A 15440-nucleotide genomic window follows, 5' to 3' on the forward strand; every position below is an offset into this window, starting at 1 on the left:
CTACCTTTATATGTTAGGTAAAGTGATTCTTATACTTGAGCACATCAGAATTAGTCAGAAGTCTTATGAAAAACACAGATTAATGGATTCCACCCCAGAGATCAGTAGATTCAGTAGATCTAGGGAGGGACCTGAGAAGCTGCATTTCTAGCAAGTTGCCAGGTGTTGGTGAGGCTGATGCTATCATCCACAGATTACACCTCAGGTAGTACCTTGTCAGAATACACAAATGCATGTATATTTAGAAATGCACAAAAATGTCTGAGTTTTCTCTCCTTTCCTAATTTTTTCTCTTCTCTCTCCTGTAGCTGAATCCCTTTTTCCTTCATTTTTTAATTCATATGGATTTGCCCCATCATCTCACTGAGTTCAGAATATTTACCAACAAACATTTTTTTTTAAAAAAACTTAATTTTAATAAGGAAGAGAAAGTGGCCAACTATGAACGTAACAGTGCTGGGGTCTAAAAAGGACCTTTTTCATCCTGTATTCATCTTCTTCCATGGTATTATTTATGGAGATGTGAGAAGGGATGTGCCTAGAAAGATGGGTTTTTTGTTGTTGTCAGTTTGTTTGTTTTTAAAACAATGCATTCTCACCAGAAGGATGGAGCTCCTTGTTTCCTTGAGTAGTGGGCTCCATTGCATGATGGCATCAATTTCCTGAACAAGGTGTAGCATGCCTTCACTTGCCTGGCATTCCATGGTCCACTTCACAATCCTCTTTCTCTGCATATCCCATAACTTTTGTTCCTGGTGGCCTCAAGGCCTGCTGTTAATATAAGTTTCTGTTCTAGCATATGCGTGAATGTGAGCTGTTGTGAGCCATAATTTTTTAGATTACAACAGAAGCATGCTTCATTGGGATAAGTTGATGAAATTTGATATTGATTCCTTATGAGTTAATGCTCTTAACTCAGTGGGGGAGAAGGGGAACCAGAAAAGGCTGGGCCCCATATGCATGAGGAAATGACATCCAAGTGCTCTGTTGGCCAAAAGCATTCATTCTGTGTATAGCTCACTTTTCCAATGCCCATTCCAAAACAAATAGGGAAGGGAAATCCATATGAACTTTTAACAGTTACTTTTTAAATAACTTTCCAACAATGTTTTTCAGTCTGTGCATATATTTGGGTAAAGAGTTGTCACCAAGGTCCTCTTTATTGACCAGGTTTTGCTCACATCTGCTTATCTGTCATTATTCCATTGAAGTTTGCTTTATTTATTCATGTATTCATTTATTTATATAAGGGATGACCGGGGACACAGTGCTGTCCTCTAATCCTCAGTGAACAGTGAAGGAAGTTTATTGGACCCACTGCCTACACACACACACACACAATTGGAGCTGAGTCAGTTAGTAAACTAGATTTTTCATCATTGCCATGAAGTTAGGATGACATCACTGCAGGGACAGCATTGCTCCTGGTGCCTCATGTCATAGCAGGAGCTCCTTAGGTGTCGATTTGAAAACAGTAATGTGTCACCAACCTCTTAAGTCCTGTAATCATTCATGGACCCTCTGCCCAGAGAATTCTATATTGTTTATAGCTTGTAAATATGCTTGTGCTGATTAATTTTCATCATTGCAATTGGTTCATTTTGAAAAAAATAGTTACTCAAGAAAATGAAATTTGTTGAGGGCCCAAGAAATCATGGATTGACGTAGAAAGCTGTTATGAAAATGAGATAATGTTTGCCTGTGTAACATTAGGATTTTTCTTGTTACTACTTCTGGGGTTTTGGAGGGGCACTTAAATTAGTATATTACCTATTTATTTGAACTATTTTTGGGGGTTGGTGTTTGCTTTTTTAAAATATTTTGACCTCACATTTTATAGACATTTATGCCAAATGCCTTCCCTGTTGTGTGGGAACTGGAAGACAGTACAATTGACATGCACACTGTATTACGTGTCCTTCAACTTTTGAAGGGGAAAAATGTATTCTCTCTCTCTCTCTAGTTCAGGGAGACTAACCCAAAGTACTCCCAAATCTGGACTTTTTGAAGCGTATTTTAAGGAGAAAGGCAGGAAGGCAGTGAAGTCCTATCTTTGTAATTATAAATATGATAGTCTAGATATACTTTGTTTTATAAATTATAAACTTAGTAATGTCTAATGCCTCAAGGCCAAGAAATAGCAACCTAAATGGAGTTATTTTCTTATCATAGCATCAACGAGATCCTCGATTGAATGAAATTTTATTTCCATTTTATGATACCAAAAGGGCAATGCAGATCATTGAGATGTATGAACCTGATGAAGATTTGAAGAAAAAAGGTAATAAATATGAAAAAGGACTTTTTTTCTTTAAAACAAGAAAATATGCAACTTTTAAAGCCTTGATTTCTTTAAAGATATCTGTAACTGCTTTGGAACTCCCTAGAGCCATGGATTGATGACTGATTTTTTTTTTCTACTCTTAAGTTCATATATATTTTAGCTTTCATCAGAATTAGCCCATGTTGGCTGAAGTATATTGTGAAATTTATTGTATTATTAAATATATTATAGTGCTATTTTCCCATGTACTTTCTTATATTAGATTATGGTATTGCATATTGCTTGAAATATTAAAACAACCAATACAGTCTCTACTTGCAATCTTTGAAAATAATTTCTGTCATATAAAAACTTACATGTCTTCTTTTTCTCCCTTTTGTTTTGCTAAGCCAAATAAATTTAATATGTGATTTGACATGCCCTCTCACTGCTCATTTAACCTCTGGTATGAAAGATAAATACAATTAATATGAAGTTAAATAGGAATCGCCTTAGCTAATTGCTGGTGTTTCTGGACCTTGGCCCCTTTCAAAGAAACTTTGGAAACAAAGGGTTGTTCTCTCAAATATTTGTCAAAGGAAAGGCATGGGGAGAAATTTTAAAATCAGTCCCATAGCAGTGAGAAATGCCTGCAGAACATGGGAGGGAGAGCTGGGGGTACCTGAGCTAGAGCCTTTGGTCTTATGTCTCAGTGGAGAATTTAAAGAGATGAAAGTTCAAGTTCCATCTGTCCCATATGTCCATGAATCTCAAGGCCTCAGTTTCCTCCTTTTTAGAATATATATTTTTCTTTATATCTAATGCCAGTGAGTGTGGCTGAATGGTCTATATGTTATCTGGATCCTCTTTATAGATATGCCTGGCCCTCTGCACTGCATGATTTCACCCCTGATATTTTTCTAAGCCCAGTAGTTTTCTGTTTGGTTGTAGTTGTGCATTTACACTTTCTGCTATGGCTGAAGATACCTGTTTTGCAAGAACGCTTCATTCCTTCCCTCTCTGTCAATATTCTGAATACCGTAATTTATTTCACGTTGCTTATGATTACAGCAAAGGGTGGTACAACTTGGTAGAAAATCTAACACTTTATAGTGGCAGGAGGTGATATGATTCTTGTCACTTCCCTGTGACCTTGAGCTAGGAACTAGCCTCCTGGGGCCTCATTTTCCCTTCTTGTAAGGTGGTGGGCATCATGCAGTAATTTGGCTAGTGTTTCCCTTCCCTACCTTCATTCTTTGAAGTTCGTAGAGGGCTGACTGGGTGCCAAGCACTGTGCCAGATGCTAGGAATTCAAAACAATAAGAAATGTCCCCAGCCTTGAAGGCAGTTGCCATCTGTTCAAGGAGAAAGACAAGTGATTCAACAATTCCGTGGCAGTGTGATAAATGTCATGATTGAGGTGTGTCCTTGTTTATTTCCAAATTCCTTCTAAGTTTTAAAGGTCTGTGAAGTGACCATTGACACATCAAAAAGGGTAGCTTGACCATTTCACAAGTGATGGAAATTTTAATATCTGTCATTTTCAAGTGTGGGTGAGAATGCAGTACAAAGCCATTCTTACAAACTTCTGGCAAGACCCTACATTGGTACAACCATCTTGGGGAATATTTTGGCAATAGTTTATAAAGTGAAAAATATGCCTCTTATACAGCCCAGCATTTTCACTGCTAGGTATGTACCCTAGAGAATCTGTCATACATTTCCCAAACTCTGGATGCCAGAGCGGCACAGTTCTCAGATCTCTGCTCCATCTATACTCACTGTGTACCTGAGCTCATCCAAGCCAATGGCTTTACATTTCTTCTATTAAACTCTCCAGTCCTAACCTCCAGCTTACACTACAGACCTGTAGTAGAACTCTCCATTTGGATGCTGAATGGGCATTTCCAATGTATATATACAACATATTTTGATCCTTCCTACCCCTAGATCTGTTCCTTTCGAAGCCTATAAAATAGTACCATTATTTACCCAGTCAAAACCACTGGGCTCATGTTGAACTTGTTTCATTCTTTCACATCATGTCTGGTTCATTTGCAAAACCTGTAAGATCCAGCCTCAAAAGAAATCCTAAATAAATCACTTCTCACCATCTCCAGCACTACCGACTATCCAAGCCTTCATCATCCCTCTCCAAGCAACGCCTTCTCCTTCCTACTCAGTGTCCTACAATTTATGCTCCACACAGCAGCCAGAGTAAATCTTTTAAAACCAAATCTAATCATGTTATTCCACCCTTCGAAACCCTCAAAGGCTTCCCAACACATTTAGAATAAAATCTAAAGCACTTAGTGAGGGCCAAAGTCCAACTAACATAGCCTTTGGCTCCATCTCCAACCTCATTTCAGGCTACATTTTTCCTTGGTCACTTGCTCTGTCTTGCTGTCATTGAATGATGTTGGCATGCACACACCTGCATCAAGGTCTTTGCACTTGCTGATCCTTCTCCCTGGACTGGTGTTTCCTGGGTGTGCGTGTGACTTGCTCCTCACACATGTACGTGACCTCAGAAGTGCTTTCACTGGCCCATATTTAACACGGCATACTGTCATGCTTTATCACCTTCCTTCCTGCTTTTTCTGTCCTTCTAGTACTTCTTTGACATTATAGTTATTTGTTTACTTATTTGTTTCTGTCACTCATAATATGAGAGTTTCATGAAGGCAGGGCTTACCTGTTTCTTCTATCACTGCATCTATCCTGGTGCCTCTAAAAGTACTTGCTCTTTAGAATGAATGAAGGTACCCAAGGAGAAAGGTATACAAATTTCTACTTTCATGTATAATTAGAAATGACCTAACTATCCATCAACAAAATAATGGATAATAAATTATAATATATTCATATATGGACTTCTGTGCCTTCAGTGAAAAATGAATGAACAAGATCTACTTGTATAACTGGTATATAAAGATAAAAATAGCAAGTTGCAAATGCACACAGTGGGATAGCTTTTATGTAAAATTGAGAACAGCCCAAACTACCTGTTGTTTGGATAAATGCATATGTAGTAAGATTGCAAAACCATTTTTGGGGTAAACACCAAAACTAGGGTAGTAGTTATCTATCTGGTATGGAATGGAATTGAGGTGGGGTATACAGGATGCTTCAGTGGCATCAAGAATTATGTATTATTTTAAATGTAAATCAAATAATCAAAAATGTAAATCAAATAAGGCAAAATGTTGAGATCTGACCACACCAGTGTAGGTCCATGGCTATTCATTATGCTATCATCTGAACACTTCTGTAAGCTTGAAATCAGTTCATAACTTGCAAGTTCTTAAATAAAACAAAAAGTTGAAGCTGTCGATGCATCAACCATTTATAAGTTGCGTAAATACTGATTGTGGCTCCTGTAGTTACCACATGGGCTCTACCCCATGTCAGAAAGGTGTGATTGAAATGAAGGGTGCCTTTTGGGGCCACGTTTCAATGACCACTGTATACTCTTCTCACCAGTCCCATAACCTGACTTTTAGATAAAATTGAAAACTGAATTATTTAAATTCAGAAGCGCCATCATCTCCAAGAAAAATCCCTTTTCCAATTCAGTGAGAACAATAATGTCTTATAATTAATACATTTTCCATTTTTAAAGAGCACCTCTCATATCTATTCCCCTTATTTCCCATTATGATGATCTTGGAAGTCAGATAGGGCCAGTCTTTTTCCCCAATTGACAAAAGAAGGAGCTGACACCCAGGAGCCAAAGGAGTGAGTAGCAAGAGCAGAACTTGATACAGGTCCCGTGGACCCCTGGTCACCATACCTCCCCAGTGTTGTGTTTCTGAACTTGGGGGACCATGTACCTCTGCCATCATGGATGTAAAAGCAAAATGCCACCTGTGTGTGGAATTCATTATGTTACTTATAATGTGCAACTCTCTTATTTCATTCAAGTTCTGACAGATGAAGGTTCTTGGGAAAGAGACTATGAAGAAGTTTTTACCCTTATAATTTAAGCTGCCTCAACTTCCACGAATAAAACATGAGATGTGCATCTTCAGAGCTACAAGTGCTACTAAGATGTTCTTTTTCCCCTAGGCCTTATATCAAGTGATGGGTTTTGCAGATATCTGATGTCAGATGAAAACGCCCCAGTCTTCCTAGATCGTTTAGAACTTTACCAAGAAATGGACCATCCTCTGGCTCACTACTTCATCAGTTCTTCCCATAACACTTATCTGACTGGCAGACAGTTCGGCGGGAAGTCTTCGGTAGAAATGTACAGACAGGTTCTCCTGGCTGGTTGCAGGTGAGGAACTAAGATGGCAATTTGTTTTTTGTGTGTGATGCCCTTTAGTTTAATTTACTTTTCTCTGAAAAGTAGGAAATAGTAATCAGGATGAAAAGGACATTTGTTTATTCCCTTTAATGGATTATCATGGTCATTTAACCTTGAGAAAAGGGCAATATCTCTTCCAGAAAAACCACTGGGCTCATGTTCAACTTGTTTTATTCTTTCACATCATGTCTGGTTCATTTGCAAAACCTGTAAGATCCAGCCTCAAAAGATCTACAGTCATCCAAAAGACTTTACTGTAAAAAGACTTTTCTTTACTGTAAATTTAAAATATGCCCCCAAAACCACAAAAAAGAAAACATGCATATTGTAAGAAGTCATGTTGAGTTTTCTGTTGATTATAGGTATTTGTTATTAGCGCCATGCTCTAACCAATTGAGCTAACTGGCCATTGATTATAGGCATTTGTAAATTAGCTTTATTTGATGTAAAATTTAAAAATTTAATTTTCTGAGAATAGAAATTATTGAAAATAGTTTTTGTTTTATAGAAACTGACAAATATTTCAGGTTTAAAATATGGCAAAAATAATGAAAGTGAAACATAAGAAATGTAGTTACATTATGATTTTTTTTCTTGGTTATCAATTAAATAATACTTTCTTTTAACTGACTATTTTTTTGGATATGGAAATACGTTGAAAGAAATTAACTGTGTTACTACTTCCATTTGCATACTTCCTCTGAATACTTGAGTATGAATCACTAAACATTTTCTGGAATGGCCAAAGTAACATCATCCAGCCTATCAAAATTAAAAGTAATTTTGATGTTATCAAAAATCCAGCCCACATTCATATTTCCCCAGTTGTCCCCAACCAAATTGTCTTTTTTTTTTTTTTTTTAATTGAGACAGAGTCTTACTTTGTTGCCCAGGCTGGAGTGCAGTGGCGTGATGTCAGCTCACTGGAACCTCCCCTCCTGGGTTCAAGAAATTCTCATGCCTCAGCCTCCCAGGTAGCTGGGATTATAGCCTCCCAAGTAGCCATCACACCTGGCTAATTTTTGTATTTTTAGTAGAGATAGGGTTTTGCCGTGTTGGCCAGGCTGGTCTCCAACTCCTGACCTCAAGTGATCCGCCCGCCTCGGCCTCACCACGCCTGACCCCCAAATTGTCCCTTATTGCAGCTTTGTCACAAGTAGGATTTCATCCAGAACCATGATGCTTGTTATATTTCTTAAGTCTCTTAATCTCACTCAGACAATCCCTTTTTGATAATACCAACCAGATGAGGAGTATAATGTAGTTTTTACCTGTATATGCCATGAAATAATCAGGTTACTTATTCAATTTTCTGTTCTGTAAGAAAACAACTTATTTTTATGTCTTTCTTTTAATTTGTATACACACTATTTTATTGTAAAGTTTCAATATTGTAACTTCACTATGTCCCTAGATGTGTTGAACTTGACTGCTGGGATGGAAAAGGTGAAGACCAAGAACCAATAATAACTCATGGAAAAGCAATGTGTACAGATATCCTTTTTAAGGTAACTTTTAAAATAATTACACAGACTTTTCCAAACTCTGTAAAAATGCAGGAAATAGGGAGATGGAGAAGAGAAAACAAATGATTCATTTTCTCAAGCATTGTACCTTCATATTGTCTTCTTTCAGTCTTGAGGAAAAAGTCAAGACAAAGATCTTTTCCACTGAATGTCCCCTTCATGATACTTTTCCTGCTTTCAAATGGTGACTGTGTTATGTAACAAGGTTTCTCTGGCAGAGTTTACCTAGTTTTACTTACCTTAAAAACAGTGTCTCCTTTTGTTATGTACTTATTTGCTTATTTACTTTGCATTATTCCTAAAGGACTTCAAGGTGGCAGAAAAAAATAAATAGAATACAGGAATAAAATAGACGGTAAATAGGGCCTATACAAATAGGACAGCCTGGGTGTGGTGGCTCACGCCTGTAATCCCAGCACTTTGGGAAGCTGAGGTGGGCAGATCACCTGAGGTCGGGAGTTGGAGACCAGCCTGACCAACATGGAGAAACCCTGTCTCTAACAAAAATGCAAAGTTAGCCAGTCATGGTGATGCATGTCTGTAATCCCAGCTACTCGGGAGGCTGAGGCAAGAGAATCGCTTGAACCTGAGAGGTGGAGGTTGCAGTGAGCCAAGATTGCACCGTTGCATTCTAGCCTGGGCAACAAGAGCGAAACTCCATCTCAATAAATAAATAAAATAATAAGAGAATAAGATAATGAGGTTAGACAAATCAAAAGAATGAAATTCTGTAGTTGGCGAATGTCAGCTACAGCTGTCTGTCAGTTTGGTGTAACTCAGGATAGATATTACAACACCAGGAGCAGCAGTTCTCAACTCCACCTACATGTGAAACAGCACCATGGGTATTTTCAACAACACAGGTGCCACTGGGCATGGTGGCTCACGCCTGTAATCCCACCACTTTGGGTGGTGGAGGCAGGTGGATCACTTGACATCAGGAGTTTGAAATCAGCCTGGCCAACATGGTAAAACCCAGTCTCTACTAAAAATACAAAAATTAGCTGGTGTGGTGGCGAGCACCTGTAATCCCAGCTGAGGCGGAGGCAGGAGAATTGCTTGAACCCAGGAGGCGGAGGTTGCAGTGAGCCCAGATCATGCCATTGCTCTCCAGCCTCAGCAACAGAGAGAGACTCTATCTCAAAACACACACACACACACGCGCGCGCACACACACACACACACACACAGAGAGATGTCTAGATGCTATGCATAGTATTTCTCTTAGCCAAGATGTTGGAGAGTTTTGACCAGCAATGAATTCAAGATAATATTTCCTGATATGTACCAAGAGTATATTCAAGTGGGAAGCCATGAATTTGCACAGCCAGGAAGAATAACTAAATGACTACCATAAGGAATGCCTCAATAAAATATTTCAAGATTATCTAACCTCGGGCTTTATCATGTCAAATGGATTTGCCTAGATAACTATTGTGAAATATTTTTCTGATTAACTGAATGACGAGATTTGCCCTGTGATTAGCTACAAACCACTAAGAATTTGGGGATTTTTACCAAATACAATGCTCTGGTTGTAGAAGTGCTGATTTGAAGCCTTCCTTTCTCAAGCTAAGCAGAGGCAGGGCCAACCGTCTCTTAAAGCCTCTCCTATTTCATGGAGAATAGTGAAAAGGGAAGATTATGTTTAGCTCCTTCAAATGTTGTTTTCTGTAATTAAGCTCTGCGTTACAGATGGGGGGTCCAGAACACTTCACTGATTCACTTACATGTTGTCTGACCAACTAGAACCCCTTCCCCTGACCTTGTAACCAGGCTAATAGGAAACAAGGGATACTGTAAATGTCACATGAATACACACAGGTCTACATCAAGTTAATGAAGTATAGCCCAAGACTGATTTCCAAACACAGAGGAAAGTCAGTAAAAGCCTCCAACAGTCCTTAGGTTACTGCCCACAGTTTTCTGCACGAGATGGGGAGGAATCATACAGTGGTCTGGAGTGAGAGCCTCTGTGCCAGAGATCACCTGCTCCTCAAGAAGAAAGGTGGACTCTGAACTCCTGGCTTGGCAGATTAACAAGCCGGAAACTGGCATGCCACTTAGGTGAAATCTCTTGTAAGTTAATAGCACCATAATTCTGGAGAAGTAAAAGATAGCTTAAAAATTGTCATTAACCATTAACTGCACCGTGGCTGTAACCACAGGGAACTCAACCTGTAGAGGTATTGAGATAGATGGGGGCTCCAGGTCTGAATTGCTGGAACTGACTTCCTGAAAGACTCAATTAATAGTCTCTGAATAGTGTTAGGTGCCTTAATTTTTTTGCTGTTTTCTCTCATTAACATTTTTTTTTTTTTTTTGGTCTTTAAAGGATGTAATTCAAGCCATCAAGGAAACTGCATTTGTCACATCAGAATATCCTGTAATTCTCTCCTTTGAAAATCACTGCAGGTATAATGATCCATTCTGCCTCAAGTCTCTGTGTGGTATTGTTTCCTAACCCCTAATGCCCACTCCTGCTCTACATCTTTTTAAATAGCTGAGTAGTTTGTTTTCTGAAGTACCAAGTTCAAATAATCCTCCAGCAAGGACACCTACTCTTACACAAAGCAAAAAACATTAAAAAAAAAAAAAACATAAAAAAACCAGTCTTGCCCCCACCAAACCAAATCATTTTAATGTGTTTCAGAAATACTTGTTCCAAACAAAAGTTCAGAGACTGGGACACCTTACTTAAAGTTCCATTGAGTTGGAAGATGTGGCAGTATATTTGAAATCAGATTTGATTAACTTGAAAGACATTTTTTATTCTTCTTTCCAGCTCTTAGTTTTGGAACAGAACCTCCTTCTCTGTCTTTTAAAATTATACCAGTTAAAGTTTTTGGTACATCTCACATTAGCATTAAGAGGACAATCGTGCATTTTGCCAAGTGAGAATCTTAATTGCCTAGGAATGGGTGCTTTTTATTCTTGGACGGTTAATGGGTGTTTGAATTTACAAATGCCACTTTTTTTTCTCTCCAGCAAATATCAACAGTACAAGATGTCCAAATATTGCGAAGATCTATTTGGGGATCTCCTGTTGAAACAAGCGCTTGAATCACATCCAGTATGTATTTTTAGCAAACCGTATTTCTAGCATGAATGGATTTGTTTTGAAAATTTCTGAGGGGTCAAGTAGTACTGGAGGACTAATGCTAAAGATCTTCATATTTATTTAAATTCTTTGGTACAGAAAGCTTACATCATGCTTCAGAGGGATGTAAAGAGACACAAAATAAACATCTGGTTCAATTTAATTTGGAGGATCTTTGGGTCTTATGGTTTTTCAGATCTCAATCTTAAAATTTCATAAAGCACCCAGGCCAAGAGTCCAGATTCAGGTCAGTCATTCTCAACTTCAGTTACATGTTGGAATCACCTGCAAAACTGTTAAAAACACCTGTGCCAGGGCCCCACTCGGAGACTGGTTGAATTGATGCAGGGTCAGGCCTGAGCATGGTGTTTTAAAAGCCCTCCAGGTGAACTGTCTATGAACCCAGGATTCAGAACCCATGGGAGCCTGATGCTGTGGAAAGTGCCCTGAATTGATGTCATGGCATCCTGAAGTTCACATTCCTAACTCCAAAATAAATCATTGGGCAATGTTACACATGCATTTTTGAACTTCATTTTACACCTGCTAATTTCTTCATAAAGCGAAGAACATTAACCTGTGCTCCATAGACAGGCTTTATGAGATCTATGAATTCGTTCTAATTGCCTGCAATTTTTTTGTATATACTCATTCTAGAGAGTTAATCACATTTTTATAAGGATCCATGACCTCCAAGAGATTAAGATCCACAGTCACAAGATGTTATGAGCTCCAAGGCAGCTAATGAAATCAAAGTAGAAAGAACTGCTATTGACAAGCAGCACCTGATGGGCCCAAACCTGGTAGCTTGAGGTAGTGGCATAAGAACATCACAGCAAGTGACAGCAGGAAGGTGCTATGTACTGCATGTAAACACTTTAGGTGGTTTAACAATGAGGTTCTTTTCAGAAGTGTGTCTATGGGAACTGAAAAAAAATGTGAGAGACAAGGATATCTGTATCCTCTGCCCCCCTTCCTTCTTCTCTTGAACTTGCAGAAGCAGTCGCTGCAGGTGACCTGCCCATATCCTTACAGTGCCTCCTGTTTCCCTGAACACTGGCCTGACTTTCCACTGCCAACATCCACAGCTTCTTGCCTGAGAGTGAGCTCTGGTCACTGGAGCCTGCTCTGCCACACATGAAAGATAGACCAGCAGTGCCAGGGAATTATCCCTCTCCCATGCTTCATCCTTCCTGAGGTGGGATAACCCTGAGCACCTGCTCTTCTCTGCCTCCCAGGGTTTCCCAGCAGAATCGTGCTCCAGGTGGCTGCAGTGATAACTTGCTTGGTAACACACCCTTGATGGGCCGCCTGTCTTCTTTTTCTCATTTCCCCACACCTCTGTTGGAGTTTCCTTCCAAGTAGATGACCTGGTGCAATAATACTTTTCTCTGAGGCTGTTTCTAAGGGAACCCAAACAAGAAACAGCTCTGATTTATTTTATTTATTTATTTTTACCTAGGCCCTCTGTTTATTTTCCTGATTGGGTTAAGGTGATTGCTTTTGTGGAAAGATCACTGTATTCTTAGTGAAGTGATGTGCACATATTCTTTCCCGCTGAAGGGTGTCCAGGTTCTTGGCATCTTGAACAAAGAATTGGGCAAAATGCACAAACAAAGCAAGGAAAGAATGAAGCAACAAAAGCAGAGATTTATTGAAAATGAAAGTACACTCCACAGGGTGGGAGGGGCCTGAGCAGAGGGGCTCAAGAGCCCCGTTACAGAATTTTCTGGGGTTTAAATACCCTCTAGAAGTTTCCATTGGTTACTTGGTGTCTGCCCTATGTAAGTGAATAGGATGAAGTAAAGTTATAAAGTCATTTACTCAGTGTACATCCCATGTAAATGGAGAGGATATTTCCCATCGTAGCTGAAGTGTTTCCATTTGATTTAGTTCTAGGAAGTCAGCGTGAATAGGCCTTATGTTCCCTGCCTCTAGACCCTGTTCTCCTTTGAATACAGGACAGGTGTTTTGGGAAGCATAGGTAATATAAATGGGAATAAGACCTGCTCCTGGAGCTAAAGAGCTTTCAACCTTGGGAGTGGGAGGAGGACACAAACGTGAACACATAACTAGAAAAGAAGGTGGCCTATGATGCTTTATTTGTTGGAGGTGTCCTGGTACAAGAGAGGTCACTGGGGAATGGGCCAGTGATCTTCCTTATACCAGGCTGCTGGAAGGAAACAGCATTTCAACAAAGGGTTTTATTGGAGGCAAGACAGACATATGAGTGCACAGTGCCTTACATATAATAAGTAGTATAAAAGCAAGTTTTAAAAATGAATGGATGGGTGGAAGGGTGGGTGGGTGGGCATATAGAGAGATGGGTGGAGGAATGGGAAATGGATGACTAGATACAGGACGGTTCTGTAGATCAGAGGTGACAGCATGCAGGGACATCTCCTTTGCATATATGAATCTAAGCAAATGATGCTGTAGTCAAGTTCAGATTCCAGGAATTGGAACAACTCTGTTCTTGATTCCCTTATCAAACCCACTAAACCACAATCTCAAGTGTTGAGGGTTGGGTCAGCCTACTGAGCAGACAGGTTTACTATACAGCCTGACCCTTGGGAGGATTTGGGGGGCCTCTAACTTGGGAAAGCCAATTCTGACCCCAGCCGTCAATCATCCCTTGCACTTTACCAGATACTTAAAAGGTGCAAGGCCCTCAGGGGAGCAGGAACCCCTCCCCCGCACATCCTGGGCCAGACCCCTGCTCCACTGGGGAGGTTGGAGCAGCTCTGCACACCTCTGGAAACTATGTGGATTTCAAGTTTGCAGCACTGGTCTAAGGGAAAGCTGAATGAGTGTGCTAACTTGGGTTGGGGAGTGAAAACGGAAGGCTGTGCCGCCTGCCATCTAGTGGGTGTTGGGTTGCATCACTCCCAGGCCTCCCAGGCTCCTCCTGGGCTGGGAAGGAGAATGGAGAAGCACAGGCCTTCCTTAATTCAGCTCTTTCTGTTTCTCTCTAGCTTGAACCAGGCAGACCTTTGCCATCCCCCAATGACCTCAAAAGAAAAATACTCATAAAAAACAAGCGGCTGAAACCTGAAGTTGAAAAAAGTAAGTGAAATACACACATATATAATGGAAGCAAGTATAACACGTATGGACATTTCAGCTGTTTAGAATTCAATTTATTTTAAAACCACTAATTTTGGGGGGAAGGATGTAGGGGTGATGTTACAGGTACTTTTCAGAGCAAGATTGCCACATTTCCATTTAAGTTTAATTTCCACATCAATTAATTCATGCAGTAGGAAAAGCATATTTATATATTCATATGTCAGAATTTGGAGGGGGCCCAAGGAAAAATGAGAGGAAAGTAGAAGCATTTTAGAATTTCTCAAGATACAAGGAACCAGCATTTTATAATATTACACACTCTAAAGTCCTCATAAGTTTCCCTTTTCAGTTTGCCCCTGTGCTCCAAACATATCTAGGGATACTAGGTACATAAGAGTATGTGACTATGTATATGTGAATAGAGAGATCTAGAGACAAATGATTTTATATAGTCATGTTTCCTTTTATTCTCCCAGGATGATTTCCTTGAAAATATTTTCTTCCAGAGTATATCTTAGTTCAGTGAATTAATGGTATCAAATATTGGCATGGTTACACTGCATTTTCCCCCCAAGTATTCTAAATGAAAAATTTTAAATTATGTTAATGGCAGTTTATTTTATTACAAAAGCAATACTGCCATAGAAAAATCAAGACAATGAAAAGTATAAGAAAGTAACAGCACTAACATGTATTATACACATATTCATATACTATAGACACATGTACATAATGTACATGTCTAGGTATATACCTACATTTTTAACATAATTGAGATCCTATTAATGGTACTGATTTTTAATTTTTAAAATTTAACCAGGTAAGTATACTTACATCAGCAGGATATAAATCTACATACTAACTTTAATCCTAATGTATGAAACACTATATAGAATCTAATATCTATTACATAGAATTGTATGCATTTATTATAGCATGATGTAACCAGTCCCAAGTTGATGGATTTTCACTACTATAAACATGCTTGAATGTTATTTTGTATGTTTGTGCAACCCTCTCCTTGAAATCAATTGGTGCAATTAGAGTTATTCACCCAAAGCATATACATATTTTATATTGTGATATAGTTTGTTATGCTTTCTTTTAGGAAAGTTCTACCAACTTAGACTCTTCACCAGTCATATATGAGAGTGCCTGTTTCCCACCCATATC

The 15440-nt window shown here is 39.1% G+C and overlaps 1 protein-coding gene across 2 annotated transcripts in view; it reads left to right on the plus strand.

The window, feature by feature from the left end:
- The window catches only part of PLCB4 (phospholipase C beta 4), a 415371-nt gene that overhangs the window by 306618 nt on the left and 93313 nt on the right, over positions 1-15440 (plus strand). For both annotated transcript variants that reach the window (XM_025399657.1, XM_025399656.1), the window contains 6 exons: positions 2173-2281; positions 6332-6542; positions 7987-8080; positions 10434-10513; positions 11087-11171; positions 14174-14264. In XM_025399657.1, coding sequence (XP_025255442.1) covers positions 2173-2281; positions 6332-6542; positions 7987-8080; positions 10434-10513; positions 11087-11171; positions 14174-14264 — 670 coding nt within the window. The remainder of the gene's footprint in view (positions 1-2172; positions 2282-6331; positions 6543-7986; positions 8081-10433; positions 10514-11086; positions 11172-14173; positions 14265-15440) is intronic.

The sequence above is a fragment of the Theropithecus gelada genome, chromosome 10 (genome assembly GCF_003255815.1).
Source record: "Theropithecus gelada isolate Dixy chromosome 10, Tgel_1.0, whole genome shotgun sequence".
Classification (NCBI taxonomy): domain Eukaryota; kingdom Metazoa; phylum Chordata; class Mammalia; order Primates; family Cercopithecidae; genus Theropithecus; species Theropithecus gelada.